This window comes from Ascaphus truei, chromosome 2 (genome assembly GCF_040206685.1).
Source record: "Ascaphus truei isolate aAscTru1 chromosome 2, aAscTru1.hap1, whole genome shotgun sequence".
NCBI lineage: Eukaryota > Metazoa > Chordata > Amphibia > Anura > Ascaphidae > Ascaphus > Ascaphus truei.
In genome coordinates, this window is record NC_134484.1 from 190,055,033 (window position 1) to 190,076,172 (window position 21,140).

The window sequence follows — 21,140 nt, forward strand, 5'->3', positions numbered from 1 at the left end:
ATAAGAGCAGTCCATGTGTGAAAAAGGGGATACAAAGAAAACTAGTGAAAAATATACATTATAGTAAATGTGTGCTCCCTTAGTGACACCATGAAAAGTTCTAGTACTGCACTCACATTGTACTACTACTAGTGCTGTAAGAGCCCATTAGGGCTGCCAGGTAGCTTGTCCAAAAACACTGGACACAATGGTAAAAGATGCAACCCCCATGCCCCCCAAATACATATAAAAAATACCCCCACGCCCCCGAATACATATAAAAAATACCCCCCCCCACCGAATACATATAAAAAATACCCCCACCCCCGAATACATATAAAAAATACCCCCACCCCCCGAATACATATAAAAAATACCCCCACGCCCCCCGAATACATATAAAAAATACCCCCACGCCCCCGAATACATATAAAAAATACCCCCACGCCCCCGAATACATATAAAAAATAGCCCCATGCCCCCGAATACATATATAAAAAATACCCCCACATCCCCAAATACATATAAAAATACCCCCACGCCCCCGAATACATATAAAAATACCCCCAATACATATACAAAATACCCCCACCTCCCCAATACATACACAAAATACCCCCACCTCCCCAATACATACACAAAATACCCCCACCTGCACAATACATATACAAAATACCCCCACCTCCCCAATAAAATGCAGATTTACCTTGGGGATGGTGTCAGGTCGGGCCCGGTGGCTGCGGGGGGCTATTGGCTGTGGAAGGGCAGAGGGAGGGGGCAGTGGCTAAAGAGAGGATGGGGCAGTGGCTGCGGAGGGGGGGAAAGTGGATGAGGGGGGGGGCAACAGCTGGTCAGAGCAGTTGCCGCCATGCCCGGCTCTCCTCCAGCTACAGGCTTTTCTCTCCCTGTCTGCCCCACGCCAAGGTGCCTGAGGCTGCCGCGCGCCGGGCCTCCCTCTCACGCCGGAAGCCCAGCTGACTTCCGGAGCTGACGTCAGGGGACCCGGTGCGCGGCAGACTCCTCGGCGTGGGACAGACAGGGTGAGAGAAGCCTGCAGCAGGGGATAGCCGGGCATGGCGGCAACTGCTCTGACCGGCCGCTGACCCTCCCTCATCCACCCTGCGTTGGGAGAGAGGTAATACCGGACACATACATGTCCGGTATTACCTTTCATTTTATACCGGACGCAGGGGCAAAATACCGGGCTGTCCGGTTGAAAACCGGACACCTGGCAACCCTAGAGCCCATAGTGCCATAAAATCAGATGAATCACACTGTCTGAGGTTTCCAAGAAAACAGAAATAAAATATAGTGCAAACTCAAGGAATATTTTCAGTCTTATTTATTGCTCTCACAATATTGCATGATAAACATCTGTAACACCTCCACCCCCGGGCCAATAGAAGGGGGGGCCACACCAAACTGTTTCACTATCTCCTAAAGTGAGATCTCTTGTGTGTGCAGGTGCTGCTCAGCGGGTACCTCGTATCTGAGGGTGCTGGAACCTCGTGCAGGGCTGGGGTGTTGAGTAAGAAAAGAGAAAAGGGCACCAGGAGCTTTCTTTAACTTTATTAACAATCCTAATTGGGGATAGCAACGGAACCGGTTTTCAGGTTACAAAGATCTCTTCTTGTTACATGCAGACACATACACTCAGGTTTCCTCGACCACGAGGCTTGAAGGCAGAGTAGTTCTTTGTTAAGCCTTTACCCTGCTGCCAAACACAGAGCTGGAACCTTTTGCGGCAATTCCTCAGCATCTCTCCCAGGTCTCCTCAATGAGCCCGTGTGAAGAACCCACTCCCTACTGTGGCAGGATCGTGATTTGGTGTAGTGTCTTTAGGGCCTCTATACAGTACTGTGACACTTGCCCTAACTTAGAAAACAAGAAATGTTGCTCACCCCTATTACAGGTCTAGGAGCCCTGGAGATCTCCTCAACGCGGGTCCAGTTAAGATCTGAAGAAACTTGTCCGGGATGGGAAGGGAGCGAAGATAGCAGGGATACACCATGAAAAATAAAAAATAAATGCATACAATAGTGTAATAAGTTCTTTTCAATCTGGATAAAACATGTATGTCTTGGCTCTATAGCAATGCCTACTTACAGCAGGTCAAAAGGTAAAAAGCATTGATCTACACAGCAGGTAGAAAGGTGTCAGGATCTTCAGGAACAACAGCCCAGGTTTACAGCATAAGAAATCTGTAAACCTGGGCTGTTGTTCCTGAAGATCCTGACACCTTTCTACCTGCTGTGTAGATCAATGCTTTTTACCTTTTGACCTGCTGTAAGTAGGCATTGCTATAGAGCCAAGACATACATGTTTTATCCAGATTGAAAAGAACTTATTACACTATTGTATGCATTTATTTTTTATTTTTCATGGTGTATCCCTGCTATCTTCGCTCCCTTCCCATCCCGGACAAGCTACTATTGAAAGGAATCTGTACACATTCCTGGAAGGTTGAGAATTTGATCAGTGATCACCTTGACACATTTTATTTTGAATTTTAATTTTGTGCACTATTTTATCACAGATTGGGTGTGGTTAGCGCCGGTAACAAATCACTTTAAGTTCACTAAGATCTGAAGAAAGACATCCAGATTCCAGATATTTATATCCTTTCCCATACCCCTATTGCTAGGCAGGAAAAGAGGAGGACTTACTGCTAAGTCATCCCCTAAAGGGCTGACCTTCCCAGTACCTTCTGGAAAGCATGAATTAGCCAATCACCAGCTAGATGTTTTGCAACATGAAAAAAGTAACATGGAATAAACTACTTGGAATACGTTACTTAACTAAGGTCTGTAAGAGGACGAACCCCTTACCTCTCTGTAGGGTCCAGGATTTACTAAGAAAAGTCTAGCATACACCAAGGGTGCTACACATGCATAGGAAAAATGTATATACTGTAACATGTTAGCATCCTCAGTCGTTACCACCACTGCTGCTCTTAGCAAGTGAAATCATTTTGGGTCTTGGTCCATGTGTTTCTGGTCCAGTGAATCCTTTTTTGCCCCCTTCCAACGCCTTTCATACACTGCTTCTACTTCCTCATGGGTATCCTTTCCAGCAGTGATAATGTGGTAATCAGATACGGTATAAAATCAGTCTACTTTAATTATATAACTTTATTATTTTATTATTTCACCCAGGTCAGTAATAGGAAGACTTAAAACAAGGGACAAGAATGATAATAGAATAAGAAACTTAAGTATACCATAGAAACAAAATAAAGCAAAAACAAAGAAGGAGAGAATTTAAATGCTGTAAAAATCCAAATGGTAAAAATATTAATAAAATAAAATACAGAAGTTTTAAGGGATGCTTAGAGTAAAACCACAACCTAAATAATCTCCACATTTAGACCCATAGCTGTCTTCAATTTTAAGCGATAGATCCAGAATGTTTCTCTTTTTGAAAGTTTATTTAGTCTGGTTCCTGTTCTCTAATTAGAGTTCATCCCATCTATCTAACCATTAAAGATTTGGGATTTTGATCATATTTATCTTTGAAATGGTTGTAATGTTAAATCTTTCTCCTATCTCCTATATTGTTAATTTCTACTCTCATGAAATCCCTTAATTGTTTGCAGGTTCTACCTACATAGTGTATGTCACAGGTGCCTTCCAAAAGATACACCACGTACTTCTTGATTTATTATTCATAAAACAATTCATATCGAAATGTAAGTATAATCCTCTTCTCTATTAAGTGCATTTAATCTCAATTGTGCTTCACTTGCCAACTGTATTTTCTTTCAAAAATGATTTCAGCTCATTTAATTGTTTAAACAGTTCCACTTAATTCTTTTAAAATATTTTCAATCCACTGTGGATTATGACATCTAGAATCCAGTAGATAGTTAATTACTATCCACAAGCTTCTGAAATGTCTTAGTTTGTAATCAGCCTCAATGAATATCTCCAGATCTACTTGGGAGGTAGGCACCTGCAAAATGAGCCTTGTGAATAACATATGTAGTTAAGGGTTTTATATAAAAAAAATAAGGTAAAATATGAGGTCAAATTGCCGCTATTGAACTGCTTACTTGGTCACTTTGGGAACATCACTGCTTTAAAAGAGCTGTACTCAGCTACATAGTCAGAAGCGTTAAAGCTTGCATGCAAATATCTATCAAATGAACATGCATGCTCATTCAATATTCACATGACTGGTAGTTTCTTGTACACTTCTCTGAATATAGCCAATAGATGTGCCTGTGCCTGTATATTTTTTGTCAACACATCATGCAGTAACGTTAAATGACATCAAGAGTCAGGTGCACAGCTGCTGCGGAAGCACATACTACAATAAAAAGTAAGAGGTCTCAGCTTGGGGCCGTCGCCTCCATAAGGCCAGGCAGAGTAGTTCTTTGTTACGCCCAAAGTGTTTTGATTGAATGAGGCACCCACACGCCCTGGTCTGACTATGTGTGGGAGGCCCAGTTAATCTCAAGGGGCCTGCTGCACGTAGCCAGGTGTAGAAAGGAGCCGGGAACCAACAAGGCATGGGGAATAAAATCTGGGAACAGAAACAAAGGCAGAAATATTTTTTGAGAACGTGGCTCTGCTACATGATACATGTTTAACGGACATTGTTTAATTTCTGTCAATATAGGTTGTATTATCACAGCAGCAGCAGAACTGCCATGTCAACCAGCTTAAGGATGCTGGGGAAATACAAAGAATTAGGCGCTGACTGTATGGTCCCAAAAAGAGATTAGTAGGCTAGAGGTGCCGACTGTGCGGTTGGGCAGGCTCTGCCCAAATCAATAGGTGGAAAATGCTGGGTGCCAGCGGTACGTTTGGGCCTAAACAGCAAAAGGGGGCCAGTTAGTGAAGCATGCTGAGCGGGGGAGTGAGGTCAGCTGAAAAAAGCTGGTGAGGATCTCAACCATGGTTGGAACAGAACTTATGGGTTTTCTGTATTCGTGTTTTATTGGCTGGTGGGCAGTTTTAGGAAGATTGTTCAATAAAGCCTTGACCTTTTCTCTCCACTTAAACCTGTGTGTCTCATTTATTTTAAAGGAGATTTGAACAAGGGATCGGCACAATAAGCCTTTATAGATGGGGCAACAAGCACTGATGCAACAGAATGTTAACGGTATGTTAAACTAACACGACTCAAATCACTGAGGCTTGGAAGTTCCAGATAAAAAAAAATCTCATAAAAATGATAGTGATTGCAAGGAATAGGTCAAGTTTAAAATATATGTTTTAGATGTATTTACATATGCTGCAGTACTGTGCCTGATTAGCAAAAACTCTGTGGATCTCATTTGAAAGTTGCAAAATATAGTAGCGGTACTTTGGTTTTTAAATAAGAAAGTCGTGTTAGTGCATACGCCCAAAAACATTGCACTTTGACCACTTGTATTGAATAGTCATCACCGAACATTTTAGTATTCTAGTATTGGAATTTAATTTCCTAAAGTTACCATACAGTACCGCAGGATGGAAGGGCACAAGCAGAGTTACAAATTGCTGTGAACAATCAATTAGCATATACAGAATACAGATTCTTTCCTACAAGGCAGGCACAAAGGAACAGATGGGCAGACTGGTCCGAAACCCTTTCCTGGATTTGTTAGACAAAATCCGACTCCAAACCAAAATCCATCTGCGGATACAAAATCCGAGTGGATACATCCCAATCCGCAATTAAATCCATTCCATGCAGATTTTTTTCTATCACTGAAAATATGTCCTAGGGATTCTGTATTTTAACATATCGGTGGAACAGATTCACAATCCGTGGTCTGATTTTTAACACCACACTGCTAGAGCTGATGTACAGAGTAGCAGTGGTTATGGGTTCTAGTTCTGTTTGGTTTGACACCAGTACAGTCATTAGGGACATTATGCTTGTCAACTAAGTATAGTTATTATGTACAGCCTTTTAGGAAGTGTGGAATGTGACTAATTAAAATATACTTTACATAACCATTAGCTAATCTCCCTGCCAGGTGCTCCTTTTCCAGCAAAGGCCTGTCACCCTAATTTATTTGGAGGGAGGTTTGAGGGGATATATATACAACTGGAGACACTACTAAAATGGAAAACCTCCTTCTCAGAATTCCACAGCTAAAAGGAACTGGCCTATCCAGGCCAGATCCAAATTTGAAGAAAAAAATTGCCATTCACTGATTGTAGGTAAAAAACACCAAAAAGATTGTTAGTTGTGCTCCGCTCTGGGGAGCTTCATCATCAATGAAGGACCCACTGACACTCACTAGTAGTGATATGTTGAGGAAATAAATATGCTTTCAAGAATTTCAACAAGGCCTACAATAAGCGAGTGCCAACAATATTGCACTTATTATTTATGGTGCCCTATCAAAAAGAGCGATAACAATGTTCTAGTAGAGCAATACACGTTCAGAAATTTGATTACATATATTACATATATTACATGCAGTTTTGTAATCTTTTCCTTTTATCATGCTCTACAGCCTAAAATAGCCTACTGTGCAGTGCACTTATTTACCAGTTTAAACCATAGCTTTGCTAAAATATATCACTTGTGCAGCATGGTATTAAATGGATGGAGAACCATGACACAATAGCAGCAATTGTGGAAGAAAATAGATTTTTTTTTTATACATATGTAGCACATGTCCCCCCTCTGGGAGGTTCTGGCTAGATTCTGGCTATGCGACTGCTTTGTGTAGTGCTGGTTACCTGCGAGGGAACAGGAGAGATGAGTTTCCCGTGATGGTGTGGGGGTACAGGGCAGACTTTTAGCGATCCTTCTGGTTCTTTTCCTTCTTGGTGTCAGCGCCTCAGACATAGGGGGCTTAAGCAAAGCTGAAGGGGGTCCCCGCTATGACAGTCTTTAATATCACTACCTCTCTCCACACAGACTGCAGCGGAGCCAGAAGTACCAATGAGGATGTTCTTTATTACAGCAGCCACTGCTAGTGTTGTTGCAGCGTATGCTCAAATTGATAGGATAGATCCCTGGCTTCTGGATGGTACTGGCCTGTGGGTAATGATGAGGCCTAATTGGATTAGGTTATGTATTCAGCCCATGAGGGGCTGATCACGTCTCACTCCTGGCTGGGAGGAGACGTTTCCAACACATCGTACCCATTCAGGGGCAGGCTGGAACCAACTGAAGGTCTCACCCCCTAAGGGTCTGAACTTCAATCTCTAATTTAGGGATTTCCTTCCTGCAGCTCAAAGAGGAAGGGCCCAGTATCTGTACCACCATTGACTATCACAGATCCCTGTGTCATCTCCACTCCTGTCACTCATGAATTCAGCATGAGGAGGGGGAAAACCCCATAGGATAGCCTCTCACTGTCTACATCTTATTAGAACTTACATGACAGGGGAAGGTAGAGAGATAGCTGGACCAGCCACCGCTATACATAATAGGGAAAATATGGCCCCTGGAACTGAACCGTGCTACTTTCAATTCAGACAACGCTCCATCCTCCCCTGCACCCCCCCAGTCACCAAGACAATTAACATGTTAGTTGTTGGTGTCACTCATGTTGAATCTAAATGGCCATATCATTTTCGGTAACCAGGAAGTCCCCTTAGCTGAAAAGGCATGGTTCAGCCCTTGGGCCTCCCTGGTTCCAATGATGTGAAAAAAATCTATATAAAAAAGCCCAGTAGGGATTTTTGGTTTGAAACAAATTGTGTCGTCTCCACATATCTTACTAATAAAAAAATCTATGTCTCGTTTCCTTGGTGACTGCGGGGTAGCTGGGTGAGAGGTAGCTCTGCTCTTCTCCCCCCAATTGTGATACACTCTGGCAACATAGCTAAGGCTGCGTCCATGCTGCCGCTGTGCGCGCTTGGCGCGTTTACTTCAGTGAATGTGAATCTGCACGAGCACGCTCACGCGGCGCGCTCCTGTACGGGCACGTATGCTCTCCCAAGCTCGGTGATTGGGGAGACAAAGAAAATTGATTTGGAAGCGCGCTCAGCAGCAGTCAATGCACAGAGCACACAGCACACAGCCACACACACACACAGCCACACACACACATTACACACATTACACACAGAAATAGCCCTGATCCACGCCCCCCTGCTCACGCTTGCAAAATTATGCAGGAAAGACTGCGCTCATGCTTGGAGAGTTGGTGACGTCACCGCTCTCAAGCATGAGCGCAGTCAGCGGCAGCGTCCCAATCAGCACTGTAGCATGCGTGCCCGGCGGGGGGCCGGCACGTGCACAGCGCTTCACCGCGATCTGCGGTCTTGGGAGAGAGGGAGAGATTGCGACGGGAGGGGGTGGGTCGGGGGCGTGGCCATGACCTCACGCGGCTGGTTCTGTATTTGTGAAAACTTGCAGTACGGCGCGGCTGCCAAATGCGCGCCGAGGCATGTTGGGCCCGATCTGATTGGGGGGCGTGCTTGTGCGCACGCGCTGTAGAATGCACTGGGACCGCAGCCTAAGGCTGGGACAAACTTGCTCATACTACTTAACACGTTTCACTGCTGCTGCAGTTTCATCAGATGTTTAACACTGATAAGTACTTTCCGGTAAGAAGAAGGGGGGTGGTTGGAAAGAGAATGAGAGAGAGAGAGAGAAGGGGCAGGCAGAAGAGGGGGTGGAAAGTGGGGGGGAAAGAGAATAAGGAGGAGAGAGGGAAAGAGAAAGGAGAGGGAATGTGAGAATATTATGGAAATGAAAGAGGGGGGGGGAGAAAGTGTGAGAAGAAAGAATGACAATGACATCTGTCTCTTATTTTATGTTAAATAATTAATAAATACATCTTCTAATAATTATTTCTTCACAGCCAAGAAGACCTGCAAAATGATGTAGTCCAATACTTTCCAACCCTCTACAGTAGTTAAAGGGTTGATAAACTCATTTCTCAATGAATAAGCCAAGTTATATAGTTACAAGTTATAAAATGCTACACACTTCCTCTTAGGGTTGCCAGGTGCCCGGGTTTGAACCAGACTGCCCGGTATTTTGCCCCTGCATCCAGTATAAAAGGAAAGGTAATACCAGACATGTATGTGTCCGGTATAACCTCTCTCCGAACGCAGGGTGGCTGCTGGGGTCAGTGGCCGGTCAGAGCAGTTGCCGCCGGCCCCGGCTCTCCCCCAGCTGCAGGCTTCTCCCTCACTGTCTGTCCCACACCGGATCACTTAATGGGGATTTCGGGTAAGATTACGCGGAACAGCGATCTCGGAGCTTCGAGAATATTCTGCGCTGAATTTGTTCTACTGCCACTGTCATGCCTCCTCTACTATTTATATTTGCTCGAAACTCGCTTCTTTTTAAACGACACTTTTCATTCTATGCTTCATTACATACACTTTTCATTGTGCCTCTAACTCCATGTATACTGTATATCTGCCTCTCCTTCCTTCTCTACTCCACAGCTCACCTTAGCTTCTTTCTTATCTGCTCCCTTTAACACTACTCTACAATACACCCTACACTAAAACACACCGCTTCATACCCTCCTCACACATTCGCTTTCTTTCCATGCTTCTCCTCCTTGCTTCTAGGGATATCTCACCCAATCCTGGTCCCTGCTTTACTTTTATATGCTCTCGTCCTCGCCTCCCACAATCAACTTTACTCCTTTGTGGTGTAAACCCCTCTAACCTCATACCAATCCCTGCCAACCTCCCTCCCCTCTCCCTTTCTCCTGTGCCCTTTGGAATGCTCGCTCCCTCTCTAACAAGTTCTTCTCTGTGCATGACTTCTTTCTCTCTCACTCCCTGCTCCTCTTTGCTATAACTGAGACCTGGCTCACTCAGTCTGACTCTGCTCTGGAAGCTGCCCTCTCTTATGGTGGCCTTTCCTTCTCCCACACTCCACACGCTGATGGCAGGGGTGGAGGCGTGGGGCTCCAGCACTCCTCAATCTGCTGCTACTGAACCCTTCCTATTCCTCCCTCTTTTTCTTTACCTTTTTTTGAGGCTCCACTGTCCAGATTTTTTCTCCTCTCCCTTTTCACATGGCAGTCATCTATCTATCACCGACCTACTTCTACTCATCCCACTTCTGTCTTTCCCTCTCACTTTGAATCCTGGCTCTCCTTCTTTCTCTCTTCTTTTGTCCTTCACCAATAGACTGCAGCCAGCACCCACAACGACGGCCACTACCTGAACTTGGTTTTCCCAAAAACTTTTCTCTCTCTGATTTCTCCTTTTCACCCTTTCCTCTCTCTCTCTCAGTTCTCCCCTTCACAACCTCTATCTACCTCGCGTTTCTGCAGAGACCTGCGCTCTATTAATATGCCGGCTCTTGATTTCACTTTGCGCTCCTCCCTCTTCTCCACTACAGACTTTGATAACTTGCTGATGAAATACGTCTGCCATATCCTCCTCTCTTGATATACATGCCCCTCTTTGTCTCTGCCGTTTATGCCCTCCTAAGCCCAGCCCCTGGCTAAACTGCCACACACGCATGATGCTCCTCTGAACGCCGCTGGAGAAAATCTCATACTCTCACTACAAATGTACCCTATCCTGTTTAAACTCTGCCCTCTCCCAGACTAAACAAACCCACTTTTCGGCACTAATCAACACTCAAAAGTCTAACCCAAGCCGATTCTTCTCTGTCTGACTCATTACTCACACCACCATCTGTTACATGTTTTTCTTCCTCCATTTCACCTCAGGACTTTGCTGACTATTTCAAGACAAAGGTGGATTCCATTTGTCAAGGCATCCCCTTTGTATCCTCCTCCTCTTCCTAACCCACCTTCTGCCTTCCATGACTCTTTTTCCTCTGTCATATAGGAGGAAGTATCACTGCTGATCTCCTCTTCCCCCTCTACCACTTGCCCTCTTGACCCCATTCCCTCCCATCTCCTAAAATCTCCTACTCTAATCCCTACACACACATATTTTCAGCTCCTTCCTCTTTGCTACAGTTATACCCTTAGGCTGAGTCCACGCTGCCGCTGAGCTCGCTCATGCTTGGAGAGCGGTGATGTCACCAGCTCTCCAAGCATGAGCGATCACTGTCCTGCAACATTTTTAGAACAGGAGCGGGGGGCGTGCCTACTATGGGAGGGTATGTGTCATTGGCTGTATAGGGGCTGCCTGTGTTTCTGTGTATATCTCTCTCTCCCCCCCCCTCATCTCTCTCCCCCCCCTCATCTCTCTCCCCCCCTCATCGCTCTCTCTCCCCCATTGCTCTCTCTCTCTCCCCCCCCCATTGCTCTCTCCCCCCCATTCCTTTCTCCCCCCCATTGCTCTCTCTCCCCCCCGCGCTCTCTCCCTCATCCCCCCTGCGCGCTCTCTCCCCGCCCCCCCCCTGCACTCTCATCTCCCCCCTGCGCTCTCTCCCCTGCCCCCCCCCGTGCTCTCTCTCCCCTGCCCCCACCCTGCGCTCTCTCTCCCGGCCATCCCCCCTCTCTCCCACCCCCCTGCGCTCTCTCCCCCATCCCCCCTGCGCTCTCTCTCCCCGCCCCCCCCCCTGCATTCTCTCCCCGTTTGCTCTCTCTCTCTCCCCCATTGCTCTCTCTCTATCTCCCCCCCATTGTTCTCTCTTTCTCTCTCCCCCCTGCTCTCTCTCGCACTCCCCCCCCCTGGCACCCTCTCCCTCATCACCCCTATGCTCTATCTCCCCGCCCCCCCCTGCACTCTCTCTTCCCCCCTGCGCTCTCTCTTGCCCCCCCCCACGCTCTCTCTTTTGGCCCCCCTCTGCGCTCTCTCTCCCCCTTGCTTTCTCTCCCCTCTCTCTCACCCTTCTCTCTCTCTCTCCCTTCTCCCCCCTCTCTCTCCCTTCTCCCCCCTCTTTCTCTCTCCCCTCTCCCTCTTTCTCTCTCCCTTCTCCCCCTCTCTCTCCCTTTCCCCTCTCTCCCTTCTTCCCCCCTCTCTCTCTCCTCTCTCTCTCTCCCTTCTCCCCCTCTCTTCTTTCTCTCTTCCTTCTCCCCCCACACCACTCCGTTTGCCCCCCCACCACCACACAGCAGCACTCAGTTTGCCCCCCCACACCACATAGCAGCACTCCGTTTGCCCCCCCTCTCCGCTTGCCCCCCTGTTGTCCATTTGCCCCCCATCCGTTTTCCCTCCCTGTCTGTTTGCCCCCCCTTAGTCCGTTTGCCCCCTCTCAGTCCGTTTGCCCCCTCTCAGTCCGTTTGCCCCCCCCCTCTCAGTCCGTTTGCCCCTCCCCTCCTTTCCACTTCTCTCTGCTGAATTCAGTGTCAGTGTGTGTGTGACAGGAGAGTAGAACACGCCCTCTCACTTCCCATTTGTCAGAGCAGGGTCATGTGACCCTGCTCTCAGCACCAAAGTATCTCTCCCTTGTCTCCCCAAGCACAACGCTTGGGAGAGCGTGTGTGCACGCGCATGAGCACGCGAGCACAGCGGGAGAGGGGATGTGCTGATCCACATTGCAGAAGGTAAGCGCGCCAAGCGCATAGCGAGCTCAGCGCCAGCGGGGACTCAGCCTAAGGCTGTGCTTATAGTGCTGGTGACGCCGATGCGATGTCGCGGCAAAACAAATGTATTGCAACCGCTGCGTGCGCTTATAGTAAGCGCGACACGACAAAGCGACGGGAGTGACGCTGGCGGCGCAAATTTTTGATGCTGATCAAATTTGATTTTTCAGAGGCCGTCGTCACATGTGACAGCCTCTGAACCAATCAAAGACCTGGTCGCCTGCAACATCGCCGGAAAGCGAATTACAGCTTTTGCTAGCAGCGACGACGACGGGTGAGTTCATCCGTCGCATCGCAGTCACGCTCACTATAAGCGCGGCCTTACTTCAAAACAGCAAGCTTGACTCTATCTGTCTCTCTAATTATTGCCCTGTATCCCCCTTTATTTTGCCTGTAAGCTCATCGAACGCCTTGTATTCTCTTGCGTGCTCCATTTTCTCATCCACTATTCTCTCCTAGATCCTCTACAATCTGGTATCCGAACTTCTCATTCCTCAGACACAGCCCTCGGTTGCTCTACTGCTAAAACTCTAACGCAGGCCCTCATTCTCTCCCCATTCCCTCCCATCTCCTAAAATCTCCTACTCTAATCCCTACACACACATATTTTCAGCTCCTTCCTCTTTGCTACAGTTATATCCTTAGGCTGAGTCCACGCTGCCGCTGAGCTCGCTCATGCTTGGAGAGCGGTGATGTCACCAGCTCTCCAAGCATGAGCGATCACTGTCCTGCAACATTTTTAGAGCAGGAGCGGGGGGCGTGCCTACTATGGGAGGGTATGTGTCATTGGCTGTATAGGGGCTGCCTGTGTTTCTGTGTATATCTCTCTCTCCCCCCCCCCTCATCGCTCTCTCTCCCCCATTGCTCTCTCTCTCTCTCTCCCCCCCCCCATTGCTCTCTCCCCCCCCATTGCTCTCTCTCCCCCCCGCGCTCTCTCCCTCATCCCCCCTGCGCGCTCTCTCCCCGCCCCCCCCCTGCACTCTCTCTCCCCCCTGCGCTCTCTCCCCTGCCCCCCCGCGCTCTCTCTCCCCTGCCCCCACCCTGCGCTCTCTCTCCCGGCCATCCCCCCTCTCTCCCACCCCCCTGCGCTCTCTCCCCCATCCCCCCTGCGCTCTCTCTCCCCGCCCCCCCCCTGCATTCTCTCCCCGTTTACTCTCTCTCTCTCCCCCATTGCTCTCTCTCTATCTCCCCCCCATTGTTCTCTCTTTCTCTCTCCCCCCTGCTCTCTCTCGCACTCCCCCCCCCTGGCACCCTCTCCCTCATCACCCCTATGCTCTATCTCCCCGCCCCCCCCTGCACTCTCTCTTCCCCCCTGCGCTCTCTCTTGCCCCCCCCCCCCCCACGCTCTCTCTTTTGGCCCCCCTCTGCGCTCTCTCTCCCAGCCCCCCTCTCTCTCTCCCCCTTGCTTTCTCTCCCCTCTCTCTCACCCTTCTCTCTCTCTCTCCCTTCTCCCCCCTCTCTCTCCCTTCTCCCCCCTCTTTCTCTCTCCCCTCTCCCTCTTTCTCTCTCCCTTCTCCCCCTCTCTCTCCCTTTCCCCTCTCTCCCTTCTTCCCCCCTCTCTCTCTCCTCTCTCTCTCTCCCTTCTCCCCTCTCTTCTTTCTCTCTTCCTTCTCCCCCCACACCACTCCGTTTGCCCCCCCACCACCACACAGCAGCACTCAGTTTGCCCCCCCACACCACATAGCAGCACTCCGTTTGCCCCCCCTCTCCGTTTGCCCCCCTGTTGTCCATTTGCCCCCCATCCGTTTTCCCTCCCTGTCTGTTTGCCCCCCCTTAGTCCGTTTGCCCCCTCTCAGTCCGTTTGCCCCCTCTCAGTCCGTTTGCCCCCCCCCCCCTCTCAGTCCGTTTGCCCCTCCCCTCCTTTCCACTTCTCTCTGCTGAATTCAGTGTCAGTGTGTGTGTGACAGGAGAGTAGAACACGCCCTCTCACTTCCCATTTGTCAGAGCAGGGTCATGTGACCCTGCTCTCAGCACCAAAGTATCTCTCCCTTGTCTCCCCAAGCACAACGCTTGGGAGAGCGTGTGTGCACGCGCATGAGCACGCGAGCACAGCGGGAGAGGGGATGTGCTGATCCACATTGCAGAAGGTAAGCGCGCCAAGCGCATAGCGAGCTCAGCGCCAGCGGGGACTCAGCCTAAGGCTGTGCTTATAGTGCTGGTGACGCCGATGCGATGTCGCGGCAAAACAAATGTATTGCAACCGCTGCGTGCGCTTATAGTAAGCGCGACACGACAAAGCGACGGGAGTGACGCTGGCGGCGCAAATTTTTGATGCTGATCAAATTTGATTTTTCAGAGGCCGTCGTCACATGTGACAGCCTCTGAACCAATCAAAGACCTGGTCGCCTGCAACATCGCCGGAAAGCGAATTACAGCTTTTGCTAGCAGCGACGACGACGGGTGAGTTCATCCGTCGCGTCGCAGTCACGCTCACTATAAGCGCGGCCTTACTTCAAAACAGCAAGCTTGACTCTATCTGTCTCTCTAATTATTGCCCTGTATCCCCCTTTATTTTGCCTGTAAGCTCATCGAACGCCTTGTATTCTCTTGCGTGCTCCATTTTCTCATCCACTATTCTCTCCTAGATCCTCTACAATCTGGTATTCGAACTTCTCATTCCTCAGACACAGCCCTCGGTTGCTCTACTGCTAAAACTCTAACGCAGGCCCTCATTCTCTCCCGTCTCGACTATTGTAACCTTCTACTATCCGGCCTTTCTGCCTTTCACCTGTCTCCCCTACAATCTATCCTAAACGCTGCTGCTAGAATAACTTTACTCTTGCCTAAATCTCTCAGCTTCTATCCTGCTGAAATCCCTCTCCTGGCTTCCTATAAAATTCTGTATCACTTACAAAATTCTCCTCCTCTTTTTTAAGGATATACACTCTTCCCCTCCCCCTCCCTTACATCTCAGCCCTAATTTCTCACTATAAACCTGCCCGACTATTGCGACTCTAGCTCGATGGCTGATACTATACATCTCAGATACACTGACCCTGGCAACTGGCAGACGCACTTACCAGAACACCCTCCTTTTGTCTCTGTAAATTCTCCCCACTTACCACATAGATTGTAAGCTCTTCAGGGCAGGGACTCCTTTTCCTATTGTTTTATGTCTAATCCACTTATTCCTATTATGTGTTTTAATATTATGTCACATGTATTGTAAAGCTCTGTACCAGGATGGTGCTATAGAATTAAAGATATACATATATATATATATATATATATATATATATATATATATATATATATATATATATATGACAAACAGAAAAAGAAAGCAGCGCCTCTAATTATATATATATATATATATAGTGCAGAATAAATGAGTTCTTCAGGTATCACCTAATACTGAAGAACTCATTTATTCTGCACTATCACAACTGGACTAACACGGCTATTTTCTGATATATATATATAGTGGTTGACAAATCACCAAAAAATCTACTCGCCGCACAAAAAAATCTACTCGCCACCTAGTACCAAACGTGTGCTGCTTGGGCCAATATTTACTCGCCCTGGGGTTAAATCCACTCGCCCGGGGCGAGCAAATGTATAGGTTTGTCGAACACTGTATATATATATATATATATATATATATATATATATATATATGACTAAAAAGGAGGGAGAGTAGGGTCAAAAAGGTGCACTCAAATGCTGAATGCTGAATTATGAAAAATAGAAATGGACTTTATTAACAAAGAGTATAAAAAACACAAAAGACAGACCCACACAAATCACATGTCAGATCGCTATGCGACACAACGTAAAAACATCAAAGAGGTACAATTGGTCTGATAAGAGCCAAAGCAGGGTAACAATATATCATTACAAATATAACATAACAGAACTAGGGGAAAAATATTTCTCCCCAAGTAATGTTTACTGAGATCGGCCGATCCAGAACAAGAGTAGCAATGAATATAAATGGTAATTAGATACAGACCACAAGAAAAGATTGGATATATATTGTAGTAAATATACATAAACCTCTTAATGATGATGAGAGATAGTTAGGCACATAGCTAGAAATACATAAAGTTGTGACCCTTAAATGTGCTGTAAATCAGCTGAATAAAGTGATGCCCAAATTGAGCTGCACATGTAAGATAAGTAGCAGCAGCGGTAGATCTATAAAGTGCACTGGCAGCGCTCATATAAAGTAGGGGACTTTATATGAGCGCTGCCAGTGCACTTTATAGATCTACCACTGCTGCTACTTATCTTACATGTGCAGCTCAATTTGGGCATCACTTTATTCAGCTGATTTACAGCACATTTAAGGGTCACAACTTTATGTATTTCTAGCTATGTGCCTAACTATCTCTCATCATCATTAAGAGGTTTATGTATATTTACTACAATATATATCCAATCTTTTCTTGTGGTCTGTATCTACTTACCATTTATATTCATTGCTACTCTTGTTCTGGATCGGCCGATCTCAGTAAACATTACTTGGGGAGAAATATTTTTCCCCTAGTTCTGTTATGTTATATTTGTAATGATATATTGTTACCCTGTTTTGGCTCTTATCAGACCAATTGTACCTCTTTGATGTTTTTACGTTGTGTCGCATAGCGATCTGACATGTGATTTGTGTGGGTCTGTCTTTTGTGTTTTTTATACTCTTTGTTAATAAAGTCCATTTCTATTTTTCATAATTCAGCATTTGAGTGCACCTTTTTGACCCTACTCTCCCTCCTTTTTAGTCATATTATTCCTTTGGGTCGGTAGCACCACCAGAGGGTTACCTTTTACCTTGACCTCTGGTTAACTGATTATTTAATCACACAAGGGTGATTTGATTGCGGCATCTATTGTGTGTTCCATATATATATATATATATATATATATATATATATATATATATATATATATATATATATATATATATATATATATATATATATATATATATATATATATATATATATATATACATACATACAGTACATAACTGCATACATGAAATATGACCCTTGAATTTCAACCATCAGTGGGGGGTGGTGGAGGGGGGGTTTGGTGTTGGTGAGTTGCAGTTAATGGAAAATTCCACAGGTGCAAAAATACCTAGTTCTGCCTCTGGGTTAGGGTGGGCATCTTTCCTCTCAAAGCTAAGGATAGAACAGTAGTAAAGGGGCTGGATTTCTTCTATTTTCTCCAAGCTTTTTGCAGCTCCTATTATAGTGTCCCCCATCACCTTGAATCACCTGCTGCCAGCTACAAAGTGAGCAAACACTTTAATTACTGTATCTCACAAGAGGCAGTAACCATTCTTAATTTCTGAAGCCCACATGTTCAACAGCAACGGTAGACTTTTTCTTGACATACATTTTCCTGGCATGTGAAGCTGAGAGAGTATTTTCTTCCCAAACCTAACTGAGAAAGACAAACTTTTTCTTTACGGCCGATGTTTCTTTATGGCTACACGATACACTGTGTATTAGGATGAGAACTTTTTTCCTGATACATAATACGTGATGTGTGAGATGGCTAAGTTTTGACTGATAATTGATGCTTGCTGAATTATAATGTCTTCCTGCGGAAACTGCACCCACACCGATTGCCCCCCAGCCACGGCATAAGACACACATACACAGTGTTCCGATAAAACGGGACCCCTTTTATTTTTTCTCATATCTTGCAGAAAAATCGCAAAATCTTCATCAAATTGTTAGCAATGTTATGCCTGTCACAGCAGATTATCACATGTAAGAACTATTTGATTATTTAAAAGATATTCTTTGGAATTGGTGACGGCATGATGACCTCATCAAGTGCATCTTTACAAAAGGGTGTTTAGCAAAGAAGATAAACTCATTATAAAGTGCTTGGGACAGGGCAAGAATTATAGTCCAAGTCGCTCACATAAAATGTTTCCTGATAAAGGATGGTCCCTGGGAGGACTGAAAAACAAATTAGTATTGTTCAGTAGAAGGATCAGCTGGATCAATGCGCTATCGATCCTGCAGACAGTGGCGTTCTCGTCTTCGGGCGTGTGTTTCAGCAGGAGGACATTTTGAACACACACTTTGAACTCAAACTTTATAGTAATCTTAGTGTTTTCAATTAGATTACAACAGTGTAACACATTTACAAGCTACGAAGGCAAAACTCCTATTTCTGTTTTATAAGCATGAACCTACCGCAGTGTATCTGGTACTTGTTCACATAATACAGTGACATCAATTTAGTTAGCATCAAGTGATTGTCTAAATTCTGCTTCAAAATATAGTGTTAATGTACCCAGCAGACCTACAACTGTGCATATTTTCATGTGGTTTGAGCAAGACATAATAATGATATGATGAAAAACTAAAGGGGTCCCTTTTCTTCCTGAGCACGTTGTACATTGCTTCATTATTTAAATGAATCATTTAATAAACTTTCAGGAAGAGCTTAAAAAAATAACTCAGTACTTCCTACTTCCTACTACGTGGGCAAACTTGCTTTCAATCTCAGTGTGATGGGCTACTTGTGACCTTGAGCAAGTAACTCTATTTCTATGTGTTAGTCACCCAAATAGTAGCTTCTCAGGTGCGAGATTAATTGTGCTTGCAAAATTCTATGTAAATTGTCAGCGCTACAGTACTGTACATAAGCAAATATATTAATATTATTAAACCATTTAAAAAGTGGTTGGTGACTTAAAAATATACAGAAGTTATGACATTTAAAGATTTGATGACAATATTTATACATAAATGTGTTATGGTCTACAAAGAGCTAATAAGTAATAGACAGCACTCACACAAAGTAGATAAATATACACAAAGCGGGGTGCCACAGACTAGAGAGGGCCCAATCCCTCTCAAACACAATAAAGTACTGAAGAAAATCCAGCACACCCTAATAATAGATACAAAGTCACTGGTATATAACCAATTTGAAAATGTAATCAGTGCATAGAAATTTTATAGAATAGCTTTTTGAACTCCAGTCCCAGATCGAGTCTGACTTTGGATAACGGCAGTTCGTGTGATTCACGCGCTCTGTATGTCTTGTTCTCCTAGTGTGCCGTTGTCAGTTGTTTGACTTATTTGTGCACTGATTAAATTTTCAAATTGATATACCAGTGACTTTGTATCTATTATTAGGGTGTGCTGGATTTTCTTCAGTACTTTTTTCTGAACACTTGTTTGCTCTAAATTTGCAATCACGCACATTTTGTTAGGAGGCTTACACCTACACAAAGTCGGAGGTAGCTACTCAGAATTTGGATTGCATAACAAAAAGGTGAATGTATCCCAGTACACCACCTTGCAAAACAAAGCTATTTTTAAGTTCTGCTCTGCCCTTGGGAGTGTCAAGCACAGGGAACCACCTGCTCCGTGTGAGAGTGCCAGAAACGAGATAAGAAGCATGACATACCTGGTATCCTATTCAGTGTCACCCAGTAATGCTCATCTGGGCTGTAGGTGTCTTTGGACCATTCCAACAGATCAATGGCTCTCTGGTCTTCAAGAATAAACCGGGTAAACTCCCTTGTGAGCGCAATGTATGCAGAGCCAAAGTAAATGGTGATATTATGAGGAGGATGAGGCTTTACAATGTTTGTCTTAAGCACAGAGGAATGAACTATATCCTCCCGGTGAACATATTTGGTCCTAGGTATTGCATGGCCGGGGGGCAGCACCCCAGGGGTGATATTTTTACCACGAAATTTTTTCACATGCTGTATTATTTCCATGTTGGTCTTCAAAGGGAAATCCTGCCCACACGTATTGATAACATATTTCCACTGTACCTGTGATTCAACAAGGTCTTTCATGCAGTGCACATCCGCCAGAAGTCTTGAGATGCCACCATACACCACGGGCTCCATTTTCGAGGCAAGGAAAGCATTGGGGAAACATGCCACTAAGCTCTCCACAGCCTGCAAGAAGTCAGCGCCCACCTTCTCATCAATGTGGACACAATAAATATTTTGGGGCATGTAAATAGCTCTAAAAAGTCTCTCGAATGTATCAAATTCCTTGTGCAGTGTCATTATGTAGGCTAGAGGGAAACCGGCTTCTTCTTTAGAGAGAGGGGAGGTGATGTAGTGGTTTTGTGTCAAGTACTCCGGGCAATCGGACCTTTTGAAGGAGCGGGTCAGCAGCGTGCGCTCCCATGAAAAGGTTTTCTCCCCATTGATAAATGCATCACAGGCTTCAGCTAAGACGGGTTTCTCTTCCGTTATGTTGTGCCTGCGGGCACCTTTCCAGTGCAACAGGCTGTTGTTATAATATATCAGCAGAAGAGTGACACCTAGGAAAGGGATAGGGAACATAAGACGCAGCCATGAACTCATTATCAAAGCAGAATAATTTAAAAAAATAAAATAATAAGCCTTGACTGGAAGGATATGCCCGCAGATGATGGTGTCTCCCAGGCTGGGTCAGCGTTGTGCGGTCTTCTTCTTTGCGGAGACTGGGGGGACGATGACACAGCCGCCTCCCGGGCAGCGCATTGCAGGGCTCCGCTCTCCGCCGCCGCCGCTGCTCACTGCCTCTCTCTCTCTGCCGCCCGCTGGGTATCTGCACGCTGCATGCAGCTCCGGCGACCTTGTGTTCACTCGCTATTTGCATAAGAAAGGCTTTGTTGTGCACTGATTGGATATGGCATTGCCTGCCAGTGGCATGTCACTGGCTGATCATAATCTGTTCTCTGCAGGTTTCCTTTTCACATGCTTTCTCAGCCAATTCAGTTAGCTTTCTGCTTTCATCTTTCTATAACGCATAACACAGTGGTTTTATTTTGTTTGTTGGTTTTTCTTCTCCCCAAATATAAATCT

At 45.8% G+C, this 21,140-nt stretch overlaps 1 protein-coding gene across 1 annotated transcript in view; it reads right to left on the bottom strand.

Annotated features, from left to right (window-relative positions):
* The window catches only part of LOC142487049 (N-acetyllactosaminide beta-1,6-N-acetylglucosaminyl-transferase-like), a 79,740-nt gene extending 58,851 nt beyond the window's left edge, over positions 1-20,889 (bottom strand). The window contains exon 1 of the mRNA XM_075585726.1: positions 19,736-20,889. Coding sequence (XP_075441841.1) covers positions 19,736-20,657 — 922 coding nt within the window. The 5' untranslated portion in view covers positions 20,658-20,889. The remainder of the gene's footprint in view (positions 1-19,735) is intronic.
* Positions 20,890-21,140: the final 251 nt, after the last annotated feature.